At 39.4% G+C, this 18,486-nt stretch overlaps 1 protein-coding gene across 6 annotated transcripts in view; it reads right to left on the bottom strand.

The window, feature by feature from the left end:
• Positions 1-12,519: 12,519 nt before the first annotated feature.
• LOC139754680 (uncharacterized) overlaps positions 12,520-18,486 on the bottom strand; it is a 54,383-nt gene continuing 48,416 nt past the window's right edge. For all 6 annotated transcript variants that reach the window (XM_071672232.1, XM_071672231.1, XM_071672233.1 and 3 more), the window contains one exon: positions 12,520-12,887. In XM_071672232.1, coding sequence (XP_071528333.1) covers positions 12,699-12,887 — 189 coding nt within the window. In that variant the 3' untranslated portion in view covers positions 12,520-12,698. The remainder of the gene's footprint in view (positions 12,888-18,486) is intronic.

Raw genomic sequence — 18,486 nt, 5'->3', positions numbered from 1 at the left:
GAAATACCATGCTGGACTGGAGGCACCATGCAGAAGTAACAGTCACTAATGAGATATATAAGCTCCCTGCACACCATGAGCATGGCAAAATGCATCATTTGCCTTTTGCAATTCATCCAGCTGCAAAGGTTTGTTGCACAAGCATTACAGCATATGTGTGGGGCCCAATTCTTGTCCTGGTCCCCAACCTTACAGCCTAAGTAAAGATTGTAGGCTTCCCTGATGATCAGGGTTGTGGCATGCTTCTGTGACATAAGCTTTCATTAAAGGTCTCAGAATGAATTGAGTGCAAAAGAACTAACGTTATTCCTCTTATGAGTGAGAGAAATGTCCTTAATCCCCAAACTGTAGCATACATCTGAAATAATGATCACCCATGGTGAAAAAAAAGAAATGAAAAATTTCCTTGCCTTTAAAGAGCATCTTTTTATATATGGATGTTATGGCTCTGAGTGAAACGAAGCTCAAGGCTAAAGGGGAAGAGTGGTTTGGGAATGTCTTGGGAGTAAAGTCAGGGGTTAGTGAAAGGACAAGAGCAAGGGAAGGAGTAGCACTACTCCTGAAACGAGTGGTGGGAGTATGTGTAAGAAAGTAAACTAGATTGATATGGGTAAAACTGAAAATGGATGGAGAGAGATGGGTGATTATTGGTGCATATGCACCTGAACAAGAGAAGAAAGATCAAGAGAGGCCAGTGTTTTCGGAGCAGCTGAGTGAGTATGTTAGTAGTTTTGATGCACAAGACCAGGTTATAGTGATGGGTGATTTGAATGCAAAGGTAAGTAATGTGGCAGTTGAGGGAATACTTGGTGTACATGGGTGTTCATTGTTGTAAATGGAAATGGTGAAGAGCTTGTAGATTTATGTGCTGAAAAAGGACTGGTGATTGGGAATACCTGGTTTAAAAAGATAGATATACATAAGTATATGTATGTAAGTAGGAGAGATGGTCAGAGAGCGTTATTGGATTACGTGTTAATTGATAGGCGCATGAAAGAGACTTTTGGATGTTAATGTGCTGAGAGGTGCAACTGGAGGGATGTCTGATCATTATCTTGTGGAGGCGAAGGTGAGGATTTGTAGAGGTTTTCAGAAAAGAAGAGAGAATGCTGGGGTGAAGAAGGTGGTGAGAGTAAGTGAGCTTGGGAAGGAGACTTATGTGAGGAAGTACCTGGAGAGACTAAGTACAGAATGGAAAAAGGGGAGAACAAAGGATGTAAGGAGAGTGGGGGAGGAATGGGATGTGTTTAGGGAAACAGTGATGGCTTGCACAAAAGATGCTTGTGGCATGAGAAGTGTGGGAGGTGGGCAGATTAGAAAGGGTAGTGAGTGGTGGGATGAAGAAGTAAGATTGTTAGTGAAAGAGAAGAGAGAGGCATTTGGACAATTTTTGCAGGGAAATAATGCACATGACTGGGAGATGCATACAAGAAAGAGGCAGGAGGTCAAGAGAAAGATGCAAGAGGTGAAAAAGAGGGCAAATGAGAGTTGGGGTGAGAGAGTATCATTAAATTTTAGGGAGAATAAAAAGATGTTTTGGAAGGAGATAAATAAAGTGCATAAGACAAGGGAACAAATGGGAACTTCAGTGAAGGGGGCTAATGGGGAGCTGATAACAAGTAGTGGTGATGTGAGGAGATGGAGTGAGTATTGTGAAGGTTTGTTGAATGTGTTTGATGATAGAGTGGCAGATATAGGGTGTTTTGGTCGTGGTGGTGTGCAAAGTGAGAGGGTTAGGGAAAATGATTTGGTAAACAGAGAAGAGGTAGTAAAAGCTTTGCGGAAGATGAAAGCCAGCAAGGTAGTGGGTTTGGATGGTATTGCAGTGGAATTTATTAAAAATGGGGGTGACTGTATTGTTTAGTGGTTGGTAAGGTTATTTAATGTATATATGACTCATGGTGAGGTGCCTGAGGATTGGTGGAATGCTTGCATAGTGACATTGTACAAAGGCAAAGGGGATAAAAGTGAGTGCTCAAATTACAGAGGTATAAGTTTGTTGAGTATTCCTGGGAAATTATATGGGAGGGTATTGATTGAGAGGGTGAAGGCCTGTACAGAGCATCAGAGTGGGGAAGAGCAGCGTGGTTTCAGAAGTGGTAGAGGATGTGTGGATCAGGTGTTTGCTTTGAAGAATGTATGCGAGAAATACTTAGAAAAGCAAATAGATTTGTATGTAGTATTTATGGATCTGGAGAAGGCATATGCTAGAATTGATAGAGATGCTCTGTGGAAGGTATTAAGAATATATGGTGTGGGAGGCAAGTTGTTAGAAGCAGTGAAAAGTTTTTATCGAGGATGTAAGGCATGTATACGTGTAGGAAGAAAGGAAAGTGATTGGTTCTCAGTGAATGTAGGTGTGCGGCAGGGGTGTGTGATGTCTCCATGGTTGTTTAATTTGTTTATGGATGGGGTTGTTAGGGAGGTGAATGCAAGAGTTTTGGAAAGAGGGGCAAGTATGCAGTCCGTTGTGGATGAGAGAGCTTGGGAAGTGAGTCAGTTGTTGTTTGCTGATGATACAGCGCTGGTGAGAAACTGCAGAAGCTGGTGACTGAGTTTGGTAAAAGTTGTGAAAGAATAAAGTTGAGAGTAAATGTGAATAAGAGCAAGGTTATTAGGTACTGTAGGGTTGAGGGACAAGTCAATTGGGAGGCAAGTTTGAATGGAGAAAAATTGGAGGAAGTGAAGTGTTTTAGATATCTGGGAGTGGATTTGGCAGCAGAAGTGAATCATAGGGTGGGGGAGGGGGCGAAAGTTCTGGGAGCGTTGAAGAATGTGTGGAAGTCGAGAACATTATCTCGGAAAGCAAAAATGGGTATGTTTGAAGGAATAGGGGTCCCAATAATGTTATATGGTTGCGAGGCTTGGGCTATAGATAGAGTTGTGCGGAGGAGGGTGGATGTGCTGGAAATGAGATGTTTGAGGACAATATGTGGTGTGAGGTGGTTTGATCGAGTAAGTAATAATAGGGTAAGAGAGATGTGTGGTAATAAAAAGTGTGTGGTTGAGAGAGCAGAAGAGGGTGTTTTGAAATGGTTTGGTCACATGGAGAGAATGAGTGAGGAAGGATTGACCAATAGGATATATGTGTCAGAGGTGGAGGGAATGAGGAGAAGGGGGAGACCAAATTGGAGGTGGAAAGATGGAGTGAAAAAGATTTTGAGTGATCGGGTCCTGAACATGTAGGAGGGTGAAAGGCATGCAAGGAATAGAGTGAATTGGAACGATGTGGTATACCGGGGTCAACGTGCTATCAATGGATTGAACCAGGGCATGTGAAGCGTTTGGGGTAAACCATGGAAAGTTCTGTGGGGCCTGGATGTGGAAAGGAAGCTGTGGTTTCGGTGCAATATTACATGACAGCTAGAGACTGAGTGTGAACGAATGTGGCCTTTGTTGTTTTTTCCTAACACTACCTCGCACACATGAGGGGGTTGTTATTTCATGTGTGGCGGGGTGGTGATGGGAATGAATAAAGGCAGACAGTATGAATTATGTACATGTGTATATATGTATATGTCTGTGTGTGTATATATATGTATATTTTGAGATGTATAGGTATGTATATTTGCGTGTGTGGACGTGTATGTATATACATGTGTATGTGGGTGGGTTGGGCCATTCTTTTGTCTGTTTCCTTGTGCTACCTCGCTAATGCGGGAGACAGTGACAAAGCAAAATAAAAAAATAATATATATATATATATATATTTTTTTTTTTTTTTTTTTTTTTTTTTTTTTTATACTTTGTCGCTGTCTCCCGCGTCTGCGAGGTAGCGCAAGGAAACAGACGAAAGAAATGGCCCAACCCCCCCCCCCCATACACATGTACATACACATGTCCACACACGTGTATACATTACCTACACAGCTTTCCATGGTCCACCCCAGACGCCTCACATGCCTTGATTCACTCCACTGACAGCACGTCAACCCCTGTATACCACATCGCTCCAATTCACTCTATTCCTTGCCCTCCTTACACCCTCCTGCATGTTCAGGCCCCGATCACACAAAATCTTTTTCACTCCATCTTTCCACCTCCAATTTGGTCTCCCTCTTCTCCTCGTTCCCTCCACCTCCGACACATATATCCTCTTGGTCAATTTTTCCTCACTCATTCTCTCCATGTGCCCAAACCATTTCAAAACACCCTCTTCTGCTCTCTCAACCACGCTCTTTTTATTTCCACACATCTCTCTTACCCTTACGTTACTTACTCGATCAAACCACCTCACACCACACATTGTCCTCAAACATCTCATTTCCAGCACATCCATCCTCCTGCGCACAACTCTATCCATAGCCCACGCCTCGCAACCATACAACATTGTTGGAACCACTATTCCTTCAAACATACCCATTTTTGCTTTCCGAGATAATGTTCTCGACTTCCACACATTTTTCAAGGCTCCCAAAATTTTCGCCCCCTCCCCCACCCTATGATCCACTTCCGCTTCCATGGTTCCATCCGCTGACAGATCCACTCCCAGATATCTAAAACACTTCACTTCCTCCAGTTTTTCTCCATTCAAACTTACCTCCCAATTGACTTGACCCTCAACCCTACTGTACCTAATAACCTTGCTCTTATTCACATTTACTCTTAACTTTCTTCTTCCACACACTTTACCAAACTCAGTCACCAGCTTCTGCAGTTTCTCACATGAATCAGCCACCAGCGCTGTATCATCAGCGAACAACAACTGACTCACTTCCCAGGCTCTCTCATCCCCAACAGACTTCATACTTGCCCCTCTTTCCAGGACTCTTGCATTTACCTCCCTAACAACCCCATCCATAAACAAATTAAACAACCATGGAGACATCACACACCCCTGCCGCAAACCTACATTCACTGAGAACCAATCACTTTCCTCTCTTCCTACACGTACACATGCCTTACATCCTCGATAAAAACTTTTCACTGCTTCTAACAACTTGCCTCCCACACCATATATTCTTAATACCTTCCACAGAGCATCTCTATCAACTCTATCATATGCCTTCTCCAGATCCATAAATGCTACATACAAATTCATTTGCTTTTCTAAGTATTTCTCACATACATTCTTCAAAGCAAACACCTGATCCACACATCCTCTACCACTTCTGAAACCGCACTGCTCTTCCCCAATCTGATGCTCTGTACATGCCTTCACCCTCTCAATCAATACCCTCCCATATAATTTACCAGGAATACTCAACAAACTTATACCTCTGTAATTTGAGCACTCACTCTTATCCCCTTTGCCTTTGTACAATGGCACTATGCACGCATTCCGCCAATCCTCAGGCACCTCACCATGAGTCATACATACATTAAATAACCTTACCAACCAGTCAACAATACAGTCACCCCCTTTTTTAATAAATTCCACTGCAATACCATCCAAACCTGCTGCCTTGCCGGCTTTCATCTTCCGCAAAGCTTTTACTACCTCTTCTCTGTTTACCAAATCATTTTCCCTAACCCTCTCACTTTGCACACCACCTCGACCAAAACACCCTATATCTGCCACTCTGTCATCAGACACATTCAACAAACCTTCAAAATACTCATTCCATCTCCTTCTCACATCACCACTACTTGTTATCACCTCCCCATTTACGCCCTTCACTGAAGTTCCCATTTGCTCCCTTGTCTTACGCACCCTATTTACCTCCTTCCAGAACATCTTTTTATTCTCCCTAAAATTTACTGATAGTCTCTCACCCCAACTCTCATTTGCCCTTTTTTTCACCTCTTGCACCTTTCTCTTGACCTCCTGTCTCTTTCTTTTATACTTCTCCCACTCAATTGCATTTTTTCCCTGCAAAAATCGTCCAAATGCCTCTCTCTTCTCTTTCACTAATACTCTTACTTCTTCATCCCACCACTCACTACCCTTTCTAAACAGCCCACCTCCCACTCTTCTCATGCCACAAGCATCTTTTGCGCAATCCATCACTGATTCCCTAAATACATCCCATTCCTCCCCCACTCCCCTTACTTCCATTGTTCTCACCTTTTTCCATTCTGTACACAGTCTCTCCTGGTACTTCCCCACACAGGTCTCCTTCCCAAGCTCACTTACTCTCACCACCTTCTTCACCCCAACATTCACTCCTCTTTTCTGAAAACCCATACTAATCTTCACCTTAGCCTCCACAAGATAATGATCAGACATCCCTCCAGTTGCACCTCTCAGCACATTAACATCCAAAAGTCTCTCTTTCGCACGCCTGTCAATTAACACATAATCCAATAACGCTCTCTGGCCATCTCTCCTACTTACATAAGTATACTTATGTATATCTCGCTTTTTAAACCAGGTATTCCCAATCATCAGTCCTTTTTCAGCACATAAATCTACAAGCTCTTCACCATTTCCATTTACAACACTGAACACCCCATGCATACCAATTATTCCCTCAACTGCCACATTACTCACCTTTGCATTCAAATCACCCATCACTATAACCCGGTCTCGTGCATCAAAACCGCTAACACACTCATTCAGCTGCTCCCAAAACACTTGCCTCTCATGATATATATATATATATATATATATATATATATATATATATATATATATATATATTTTTTTTTTTTATTTTGCTTTGTCGCATAACCAAAACAATAATGTACTTTCCTATAATAATATACTTTTCCTCGGGAGGGTACCGAGTTGGTGGGGGAGTATTGCATACTTCTTATTCATGTCAGTATGCAATGATTATGGATTTTTTGTAGAGTGATGTCATTGTAGACAACTAAACACAAGACTCACAATTATGTTTTTTCATCTTTGATTTTACACATTCCAGACATCTCATTTACATATTTTTTCACCACTTACATAATTTCATAAACGCATTATTTATGCATTTGTGTATCATTTACACTTGGAACATTATTTACACGAATAGATAGGAAAAAGAAAATTTGTTTCTTTTGTTCTGAAACTGACTTCAACATTTGCCATAAATATGAAAATAAAGGATTTCACCACCTCCCTTTTCACTGAACCATTCACCATGACTCCCTTGCTCTGCATACCATCTTGTCCCAAACACACCACATACACCCTTGCTCTGCGTACCATCTTGTACCAAACACACCACACCTGCCACCCTATCATATAATGCTTTTGGCAGTCCTTTAAAATATTCTATTTCTTTTTCACTATTTTACCCAAATACACTTTCCCCATCTGCTTTCTTCACAGGAATGCAATTTGTTCACTTGCTCTTAAAGTTTACCTCATTCCAAAACATTACCTGATTCTGACAGAAGTTCAATGATACCCAATTTCTTGTTTGCCCTCTTTTTTGACTCCAATACCCACTTCTTGAAACGTATTGCTTTCTCATGTACACTTCCCAGTTACCCCACACTCCTTTTCTGTAAGTACTATCCATACTCTTCTCTTCTCTTAAGATTTTGAATTCCCTTTTCCTACGACCCACTACCCTTTCTTATATGCCTGCATCGTACCAACTGCATACCACACACTTAACTACACAGTAAGCACTGCTTTCCAAAGTACCTTCCACTCATTGCCCGTTCCCTTACCTTCATTAACTTTCACCATATGCCATTCTTCTCTCAATCTGTCCTGGTATCTCTAAACACTGGCCTCTTTTCTAAGCTCACTCACTTTCTCCACTCCTTCCCACCCATGTCATTTCCTCTTTTCATGAAAACTATTCAAACTTTCACACTCACCTCCACCAACAAATTATCAGACATCCCATCTGCTACCCTTCTCAGCATATTCACACCGAACAACCTGTCCTTTGCACAAGTCATTTAGTACAGTATCCCCAAGTAGTGATGTCACAAAACCTAGTGTATTTTGCTTGGCAACATCTGGCATCTTGCCCAACTAGATGTATTTTTCCTTGAATTATATCAAGTTAAGCACAATTAATTGAAATAATACTAAATATATATATATAAATAATTGGTTGAGTGAAGAATATAGCTTTAATCACTAGGCAAAACAGTTCCCATTTTAAAGACTGAAATATTGGGAAACAAAGCATTATGACAATTATTGCTCACAGAGGGGGAGAGAGTGCAGGGCGATGTTGTCAGGTTTGAACATTAGTAATAATTACACATTATGAATGATCCGTCTGTGAATAATATACATCCTGGAAACAGGATTCTGGGTTGTGAAAAATGGAATTTGACATATGGGAAAACTTAAGAGAGGAAAATCTTGTGGCATCATCGCCAAACCGACTCAGTAAAGTCATAGATGTTAGAGGAGGCTACACTAAGTATCAGTTGTGTGGCATTTTTTTTTTTTTCATTATTATTATCCCCTGTTTTTGGCATGTGTAATGATAATAATAATAATAATGAAAAACTAAATAATATTCATTACTCTTTATACTTGATGGCTGTTTCCCGTGTCAGCGAGATGGTGTCTGGAAACAGACATACGACAACCTATCCACTCATTATTATTATTAATAAATAATAAATAAATAATAAGAATGCAAGAGTTTTGGAAAGAGGGGCAAGTATGCAGTCTGTTGTGGATGAGAGAGCTTGGGAAGTGAGTCGGTTGTTGTTCGCTGATGATACAGCGCTGGTGTCTGATTCGTGTGAGAAACTGCAGGAGCTGGTGACTGAGTTTGGTAAAGTGTGTGAAAGAAGAAAGCTGAGAGTAAATGTGAATAAGAGCAAGGTACAGTAGGGTTGAGGAACTAGTCAATTGGGAGGTAAGTTTGAATGGAGAAAAATTGGAGGAAGCGAAGTGTTTTAGATATGTGGGAGTGGATTTGGAAGCAGATGGAACCATGGAAGCGGAAGTGAATCATAGGGTGGGGGAGGGGGCGAAAGTTCTGGGAGCGTTGAAGAATGTGTGGAAGGCAAGAACATTATCTCGGAAAGCAAAAATGGTTATGTTTGAGGGAATAATGGTTCCAACAATGTTATATGGTTGCGCTGGAAATGAGATGTTTGAGGACAATATGTGGTGTGAGGTGGTTTGATCGAGTAAGTAATGATAGGGTAAGAGAGATGTGTGGTAATAAAAAGAGTGTGGTTGAGAGAGCAGAAGAGGGTGTTTTGAAATGGTTTGGTCACATGGAGAGAATGAGTGAGGAAAGATTGACAGAGGATATATGTGTCAGAGGTGGAGGGAACGAGGAGAAGTGGGAGACCAAATTGGTGGAAAGATGGAGTGAAAAAAGATTTTGAGCGATTGGGACCTGAACATGCAGGAGGGTGAAAGGCATGCAAGGAATAGAGTGAATTGGAACGATGTGGTATACCAGGGTCGACGTGCTGTCAATGGATTGAACCAGGGCATGTGAAGCGTTTGGGGTAAACCATGGAAAGTTCTGTGGGGCCTGGATGTGAAAAGGAAGCTGTGGTTTCAGTGCATTATTTATTACATGACAGCTAGAGACTGAGTGTGAACGAATGTGGCCTTTGCTGTCTTTTCCTAGCGCTACCTTGTGCACATGCGGGGGGAGGGGGTTGTTATTTCATGTGTGGCAGGGTGGCGATGGGAATGAATAAAGGCAGACAGAATGAATTATGTACATGTGTATATATGTATATGTCTGTGTGTGTATACATATATGTATACATTGAGATGTATAGGTATGTATATTTGCTTGTGTATACGTGTATGTATATACATGTGTGTGTGGGTGGGTTGGGCCATTCTTTCGTCTGTTTCTTTGTGCTACCTCGCTAACGCGGGAGACAGCGACAAAGCAAAATTGATAAATAAATATATATATAAATAAATAAAAAGAATAACAAATAATAATTATTTTTTTTTATTATACTTTGTCGCTGTCTCCCGCGTTTGCGAGGTAGTGCAAGGAAACAGACGAAAGAAATGGCCCAACCCCCCCCATACACATGTATATACATACGTCCACACACGCAAATATACATACCTACACAGCTTTCCATGGTTTACCCCAGACGCTTCACATGCCTTGATTCAATCCACTGACAGCACGTCAACCCCGGTATACCACATCGCTCCAATTCACTCTATTCCTTGCCCTCCTTTCACCCTCCTGCATGTTCAGGCCCCGATCACACAAAATCTTTTTCACTCCATCTTTCCACCTCCAATTTGGTCTCCCTCTTCTCCTCGTTCCCTCCACCTCCAACACATATATCCTCTTGGTCAATCTTTCCTCACTCATTCTCTCCATGTGCCCAAACCACTTCAAAACACCCTCTTCTGCTCTCTCAACCACGCTCTTTTTATTTCCACACATCTCTCTTACCCTTACGTTACTTACTCGATCAAACCACCTCACACCACACATTGTCCTCAAACATCTCATTTCCAGCACATCCATCCTCCTGCGCACAACTCTATCCATAGCCCACGCCTCGCAACCATACAACATTGTTGGAACCACTATTCCTTCAAACATACCCATTTTTGCTTTCCGAGATAATGTTCTCGACTTCCACACATTCTTCAAGGCCCCCAGAATTTTCGCCCCCTCCCCCACCCTATGATCCACTTCCGCTTCCATGGTTCCATCCGCTGCCAGATCCACTCCCAGATATCTAAAACACTTCACTTCCTCCAGTTTTTCTCCATTCAAACTCACCTCCCAATTGACTTGACCCTCAACCCTACTGTACCTAATAACCTTGCTCTTATTCACATTTACTCTTAATACAATGAATTAATTTCAGGGAGAGGAAGACAGTGTAAGGGTGGGCGACATGCACTCAAGGCAAATGGAACAAAAGGTGGCAGGTATGGGAGGAAGCTGGTTGGAATACAGACAAAATTAATGTTTTACAGATAAACTTCAATACTGGTTGCAGACAGATGGGCATTTAACAATTCTCAAGGTTACATTGGGAGGGAGGTTGGATGGGGAAGAGTGTCCCCAGCAGGTGGGTGTTGCCATTTTGGAAAACTTGGTTATTTATGCACATCATGACCTTGCATAACAGAAACAATAAAACATTATATGAATAGCAAAGACATTGCTTAGTAATTTTGGGTACTATAAACCAATGATTGATTTATTTTGCAATTAAAGCTGGCCAACTGATATTAATCAGGGCACATGTGGCTTCTCTCCCCAGTCCCATCCCTTCACTCCTTCATCCCCACTCAGCAGAAGCTCGGTCACCGCAAATTTGTAAGCTGTATAATTTTTTTCCTTAACAGAATAACATAATATTTTGCTAGTGTTTTTGGAAGCATCTGAAATGATCAGGGCACTCTGCAAGTGTGTGATTATTAAAGTTTTGGTGATGTGGCATCACAGACGTCAGCAAGCACGTCCACCTTCATTCGCCAAAGGAAGTTATTTAAATGCCAAATGCATTCGTGTCTATAAATTGAATAAAACTTAAAATCTGGACTTAGAAATTGCTTTTTATTAAGAGAAGCTCTGCAATGACAAAGAAGACCTGGGGAGGCAAGAGGTGGAGGTAGTTGCCAGATGTCGCGTCTTTTGTCCTGAAACATTTTGCAGAATAAGACATCACTATCTGGGGCAACTGGTAATATCTCAACAAACATGCAGTAATGAAAATAAGGGTAAAACCTTTATATTTGACAGTACTTTACCTCTGTCAAAAAGACTGTATGAGATTTAAAACTCATTTCCAAAACAGAACAAGAGGTGTCAAAAAGGGATCAATGCTGGCTTGACTGTTAACCTTGATTTGAAAATGATTAGGATAAAGTGAAGCATTTTCAGAGTATGATTACTGATGTCAGACTTATGAATAAGAGTTTGGAGTACTGATGACAGGAATGCCTTGCAATGAGACAAAGAGAAAATTGTACAAATGGTCAGAAATGTGACTGATGAAATAGAAACCAACTAAATATTTGTAAAGACAGCTAACAGCAGTGAACAATGTGTTCTGTATTTTCATTACATCTGCTCCCTAACTTTGAAAATATATCAAAACAAGGGATCTCTGCTGTCTGGATCCTTTGACCCAAGTAACAGTTCAACAGAACTATACTCCAGCACTGTCCTGGAACACATTTAATACAAATTGGAGTAAGTTGACTACATATAAACACAGACAAACATGTTCATTTAATGTTTCTTTTTTTACTATCCATGATTAGAGGTAACTTTTGATTTAGGGTCTATAATATTGTGCTGTGTTCCTAAATATGAATATTACAATTTGGAGGCAAACATTTCCTGCTTTGCCCGCATGTTTGCATTTAGACAGATTTTACTTTGTGTGATTATCTTAGTTTCCTGAACTCAAAATGCAGTGTATTCTTAAAAACTGAAAAACTGTTTGCACAGGAAAAAGATTAATAGTCATGCATTTACTGCATGACTATTTATTTTTGCTGTCTTGATAGCATAAATTTAGTGAACTAGTCATAATCCAGAGATGCATTGCCCAATTTTACTATGCTTGAAAACAGAATTTTTACAGTATGTATATTTTGCTCAAGTGTATAGTGATATGATGCTGTATAAATAAAATGTTTTTATCTATAAATAGTTTGCATTACCTACTTTCTGCTGAAAGATACTCATTAGGATAGTTTTATATAGTTTATTTACACAGAAAATATGTGATGCACAATCTAATCATGAAAAAATTTAGTTAAGTCTTCTGATGCAACAGCAACTGATATTTATCCTTCTGTCAATAGCAAACCATATCTGTTGTATTACATTGTTAGGAACAATGCTACAACAGTTCTTTTCAAAACAGTATTACCCATTTCTCTTCCCAAACTGCTGCCGTTCTCTATACTTCTTAACAAACGTCAGTGTAGATTTGTTCCTAATCCCAAATTCAAGGAGTCTAGTATTATCATCAGTCAATTTTTCTCCATTGTAGCAAAGCCAATATGTCTTCCATATGTATCGCCAGCTTATCTTGTTTTTTGCTCCTTTCCGACTCTGACAAAAAAATAAGCATAAACATAAATATAGGAAATTAAGTGATTAAAAGATGCAAATAAACCATGTCTAAAAAATATAAACTGTCAAATGAAAAAGAATTTCTTATCTTTAAAAAATATTGCAAAGATCATATGACTATCCTTAAGAAAAAGTTCTCCCTTTAGCTGGTGTAAAGGCGCATCATGGTGCACAGAAAGTAGTAACACTTTATTTTAAACCTTTGATAACCTGTAATATTGCAGCCACAACCCAAGAGGCTGAGCCAGGCTTCTTTCCGACTCTGACAAAAAAATAAGCATAAACATAAATATAGGAAATTAAGTGATTAAAAGATGCAAATAAACCATGTCTAAAAAATATAAACTGTCAAATGAAAAAGAATTTCTTATCTTTAAAAAATATTGCAAAGATCATATGACTATCCTTACGAAAAAGTTCTCCCTTTAGCTGGTGTAAAGGCGCATCATGGTGCACAGAAAGTAGTAACACTTTATTTTAAACCTTTGATAACCTGTAATATTGCAGCCACAACCCAAGAGGCTGAGCCAGGCTTCTTGGTAAGTTACTATAGCATTGTATGATATGTGTGGATGTGGTGAAAGGCTAGGAGCAATGCTAACTCCCAAGTCCTTTTCACACACATTCCTGGACCTTATTTCCGCTAGATAATGATTGTATTGAGCACATCAATTGCTTTCTTCTATCCTCATTACCATGTTTCAGACCATCTTTGGCATCTATTCAGGTCTTGCTGATAAGCTGATGCAACCCTCTTCACTTTTCACTTCCTTCATGACCTCTGCATCATCATATGTAAACATATTCAGGTAGGATTCCATACCTAAAGGTAAATCATCAATGTAGATCAAGAAGAGTAATGGTTCCAGAACTAAACTCTGTGGCACTCCATTGGTCAACTCAACCCATCTGGGAAAGGCTCCTCTGACATTAGTCCATTGTTTCTTTCCACAGATATAATCTGTCTAACAAATGAAATTCTCCCTTATTCCAGCCTGGTAAGCTAGCTTCTTAATTAGCCTCCCATGCTGTAAAGTGTCAACTACTTTTAAGTAGTCCAAATACAGACAGCCCAACATGCTTTTCCTTTTGTCCAAACCTTAAAACTGAAATTAAACATGACCTCCTTTCCTCAAAACCATGATGCTGTCTCTCGCTTAGGAAACTTCTTTTCCATAGAAAGTCATCCACTTGCTTTCGAATAATCTTTTCCAAAATCGTACACACTATACTGATTAGTGACCCAGTCTGTAGTTCATTTCCTGTTTCTAATCTCCTTTCTTATATACAGGTACTGATTAGTGACCCAGTCTGCAGTTCATTTCCTGTTTCCAGTCACCTTTCTTATATACAGGTACAACGTTTACCCTTTACCTTCCCCTTGGCACTTTGCCTCTCTCTGGTGACATCCTGAACAGTAACTGAAGTGGTTTATCTGATTTATCAGCATGTGTCTTTAACAAATATGGTGAAATTTCATCATAAACATGAACTTTATGAGTCAAAGCCTTTTAGAATTCTATTTATCTCAATGATTTCTAAACCTCTGCCCCATTCCACCTTCTTCCAATATGAAAACACAACTGAACTTGTTATTCCTCACATATCCTTACATCATCCACTACAATTTTTCCCTATAAATCCCTTAGCTAGATTAGCTGCTCCTTAATGACTATATGTAAAAGTTTTGGATTTTCATCTGCCATATTCCCAATTTTCTTTTCAAAGTTTCTTTGTTCCTCTTTTCTTATCCTGCTATACCCGTTCCATGCTCTCATACCTTGTAAAAGCTGGCCAGCTGGAGTGCTATTTACATCTTTGCTACTGTACATCTCTCAGCTCCTTTGCTTTATGACATCATTTATTACAACATTCCTTCTTCTTTCTTTCCGTTCCCTCAGTATTTGAGGCTTGAAGTTCCCATGCCTCTACTCCTTCACGTAAATTTCAAAGAACCTTTCACCACAAAGCTTTGGTTCCTGGCTACTTAACTCCATTTCCCAAGCTACATTGCCACAGAAATGAGTGAGGTTCATGTAACTTCCATGATTATGTCTCCTCTTTGTGTCTTATCTCACCTCTGCTCTTTTCATATCCTCATTTACCACACAGTCAAACTTAAGCATTTCATAATCATTTCTTCCAGCTGATGTATCATATATATTCATGCTATTATGTGTGAGGATCAAATGATGATGTATCAGTCCTCATCCTAGTATTCTCCCCGGCATGTTGGTATAAGAAATTTTCCTGGATACACTAAAAACTTGTCTCCATGACTCCCTATCACCATGATAAGCCAAATTTCCCCAGTCTTTCTCCTATTTGAAAACCTCCACTATCATTATCAGTGCTTTATTTACTATCCTGACTGTTCATTCATTTCTATCATAACACTGCAATGCTTTGAAGGATTATGTATCAACACCATTATGCTCTTCTATACAAATACTCTTCTCAGTAGGTATTGTGTGAATGAGCCATCTGCCACTATTTCATGAAATTTCTTGAAATTTTAGGCACACTTTAATTAACATGCATAATCCACCCCTTCTTTGGCTTCAATTTTCTTTCTTACTATCTTCTATCCCTCTGACATAACAGGTGAAAACTTGTCTCTTTAGCAAGCTTAATTTCCCCAACTACAATATCAGATGCACTTTCCCTTATACAGTCCTTGAACATTTAACATTTGAATACATTACTTTCTGTCTGACATACCATCTCATAACACTCTAGCTCCCTCTAAAGTGTTAGTGGAGCTGTTTCACCCTTTCACCACATGTGGTGATTCCAGTATTTTGTCTTTTGACTAGTCTTTGCTTTTGTTCCACCCTTCCTTTAATTTGTCACATTTGATGAATATCCCACTGAATTCCACCAGGCCTCTAAATTCTTAGCTCTTCTAAGTACTTCTGGGCTTGATGATTCCAAGTCAAACATAACTGTAATTGGTCATCCTCTTATGTCTTAATTAAAAACCATCAATTCTTCTCTTTTCCTTTACCACAGAAAATTGCATCTGGTAACCCCATAACCTTCAGCATCTTTTAATATGCATTTCTTCTTCTTTTTTTGCTGGTTTATGATCTTCCAAGCCAAAAATATTTAGATTTAGATTTTTCAAGCTTCTACTTTACTAATCTTTCTGATTTTATTGCCACCCACCTTTCATCTAGATACCCAACGTAGAAGTGCCAACCTTGAGTGTCTAACTTTATAATCTATTTCGCTAACAAGCAAGGGTTTTGTTTGTTCTGTGATTTTCTAAACCTTCCATCAACTAGCCCATAAATTTCCTTTATAGCTTCATCTCTAAAAGTGCACATTTGAACTTCTACCACTTCTATTAATTTCCTGTGTACCTCTGTGTCATTCCCTCTGGACTATGTTCCTCTACATCACTTTTAAAGCTCTGCTAATCTACTGCTGAAATTGCTTCTTCTACACTTCCCTTCCCTCTACTATCATGTCTCTCTGTGTGTGTTCATCCTTTTCTCTAACTAAACAGCTGTCGATATTAAGACTGTGCTTATGTCGTTTCTTCTAACTGAATGGCTGAAGGTATCCCTCTTGCAATTCTCCATCCAATTTTGTCTTCAATAGATTTTATGTACATTTTAGCCCTTCCCTCTGGCTGAACTGCCAGAGAAGACCTATCAGACTGTTTGCTTTTTGATGGCTTCATCTTCTTTCCTCTGGTTTAGTATACCCTGATTCCCCTCCACTATACCATTATTTCCATTCCTCTCAAAGCTGAAGACTCCCTTTATGATCCTATCCTTGAAATGTTTCCTCCGGTCTTGCACCTTAAGAAGTGCTCATAACATTCCCAAATATTTGTTCTGTGGTAATTTAATTTCCTCTTTCCTTTCATCTTTAGCCTCATCTTTGTGGATCTGGTGTTGACAGATTGGTTTTGGTAAATTCCTGTAACTATGTCCACACAAGCCATACCCAGCTCAGGCAGTGCTAGAGGTCTTAAATTATCCCCCAAAAGTAATACTAGTGACAGTAATGAAGATTATTAGAGTAAATTAACCCCAAAATATAAGGAAAATTAAGATCTTTAACTGACAAAATACTGTTGCCTTTTGGTTATATTAAAAGTCAATTTTACTTCCCAAGAGTAAGCTCTCATCTTTACATTAACTTACTACACCTGTTCACTTGACAATGTTAACCATTCTCTTACAAAAATTGGTTCTCCTTAAATGGAGGGAAAAGAAAGAAAGAAAAGAATTTGATTCACTGAAGCTGGTAACACTCCATTTGACTTGCACCTGACAAGCTCCCACTCTGACACATTATTATTATTATTTCCACTCAGTACTACACCTCAAGTGTACAGTAGTGTTGTGATACAGTGCATATTAAGTTTACTACAGCAAATGTACCTGAGAGCATAAATATAAAAGGTGTAAATATCTGTACAGTTGTATATAATTGACAACAATGGAGGAAGAATGTAGAGTTTTGTAAAAGTAAGAAGGATGAAATTTGGAAATCTTGTGTGCACTGTTATTTGGTTCTGGGCGTGGTCTGGTCCTCCTCACAACTTAGTACTCACTTCAGTCTACATATGGTAAGTCATGCATTACTGTATTACATTTCTTATATGAATTATGTAACTTTGAAAAGTTTGCAATCACAATTTTTTCATGAATTAGTAAATACAAACTACAACAAATTTCTGAATTCTCTAATATGTTTACAGATTTTAGTAATTCCAAAATTTTCATATTTCAATTTGGATGGAGCTCCCAAGAATAGTGAATTAGCGAAGTTATCCGTAAGTTTCAGTGATGGAATTTTCCTTTTAAGAGCATCCAGATTCACTTCTGGTTAAACCTTTTCACATGAGGCTTAAGAATCAGTTGTTTACATGCCAGGAAACAAATGTATAGTTTCACGGTCAAAGGTTGAATCCCAAAGCCAGAAGGTACGTTACGCCACAGGTAAAAGCTTTATTGAAGTTGCATGACTCCAGCAATATCAACCAGCAATATCAACACTGTAGTTAGGGAACTTGTGCTATTCAAATGTACTTGGAAACAACTGTATAAAGTTTCGGAAGAATGTGATTTCAAGTTTTCAACAGTGGCTAAAGATGAGACAATGGATGAGTACAAACAATGGATGGCCACTGCTAACAGACAGTCATCCCTATGAGACACAAAAAGAAGTGATCCTAATCTGAATCAAAATGGAAAACGTGTGGGGTATGACTGTTTGAGTATATAGATAGGATGAGTGAAGAGCAACTGGTAATTAGGATCTATTTGTTAAAAATGAAGAGAAAAAGGGGTAGGGGATATCATGGATAAGGAGGGAGTGGAGTAAAGGGAGATTTGGGTAACACCAAGAGCATTCAGGAAACTGAAAGTCACGAGTTGCATAGAAAGAACTGGAATGATGTATACCTGGGGATAAGGGGGTACTGACATGCTGTTCATGAGTAAACCTAGGCATATGAAGCAGTAAGGATACGCCATCAAATAGTCTATGGGGCTTGCCTGTGAATGGTAGCAATTAGAGGTTAAAAGGGGATACAAAAGACAAAAAGTATTAAGCTGAC

This window comes from Panulirus ornatus, chromosome 17 (assembly GCF_036320965.1).
Source record: "Panulirus ornatus isolate Po-2019 chromosome 17, ASM3632096v1, whole genome shotgun sequence".
Classification (NCBI taxonomy): Eukaryota; Metazoa; Arthropoda; class Malacostraca; order Decapoda; family Palinuridae; genus Panulirus; species Panulirus ornatus.
This window is presented reverse-complemented; position numbering and strand designations above follow the sequence as displayed.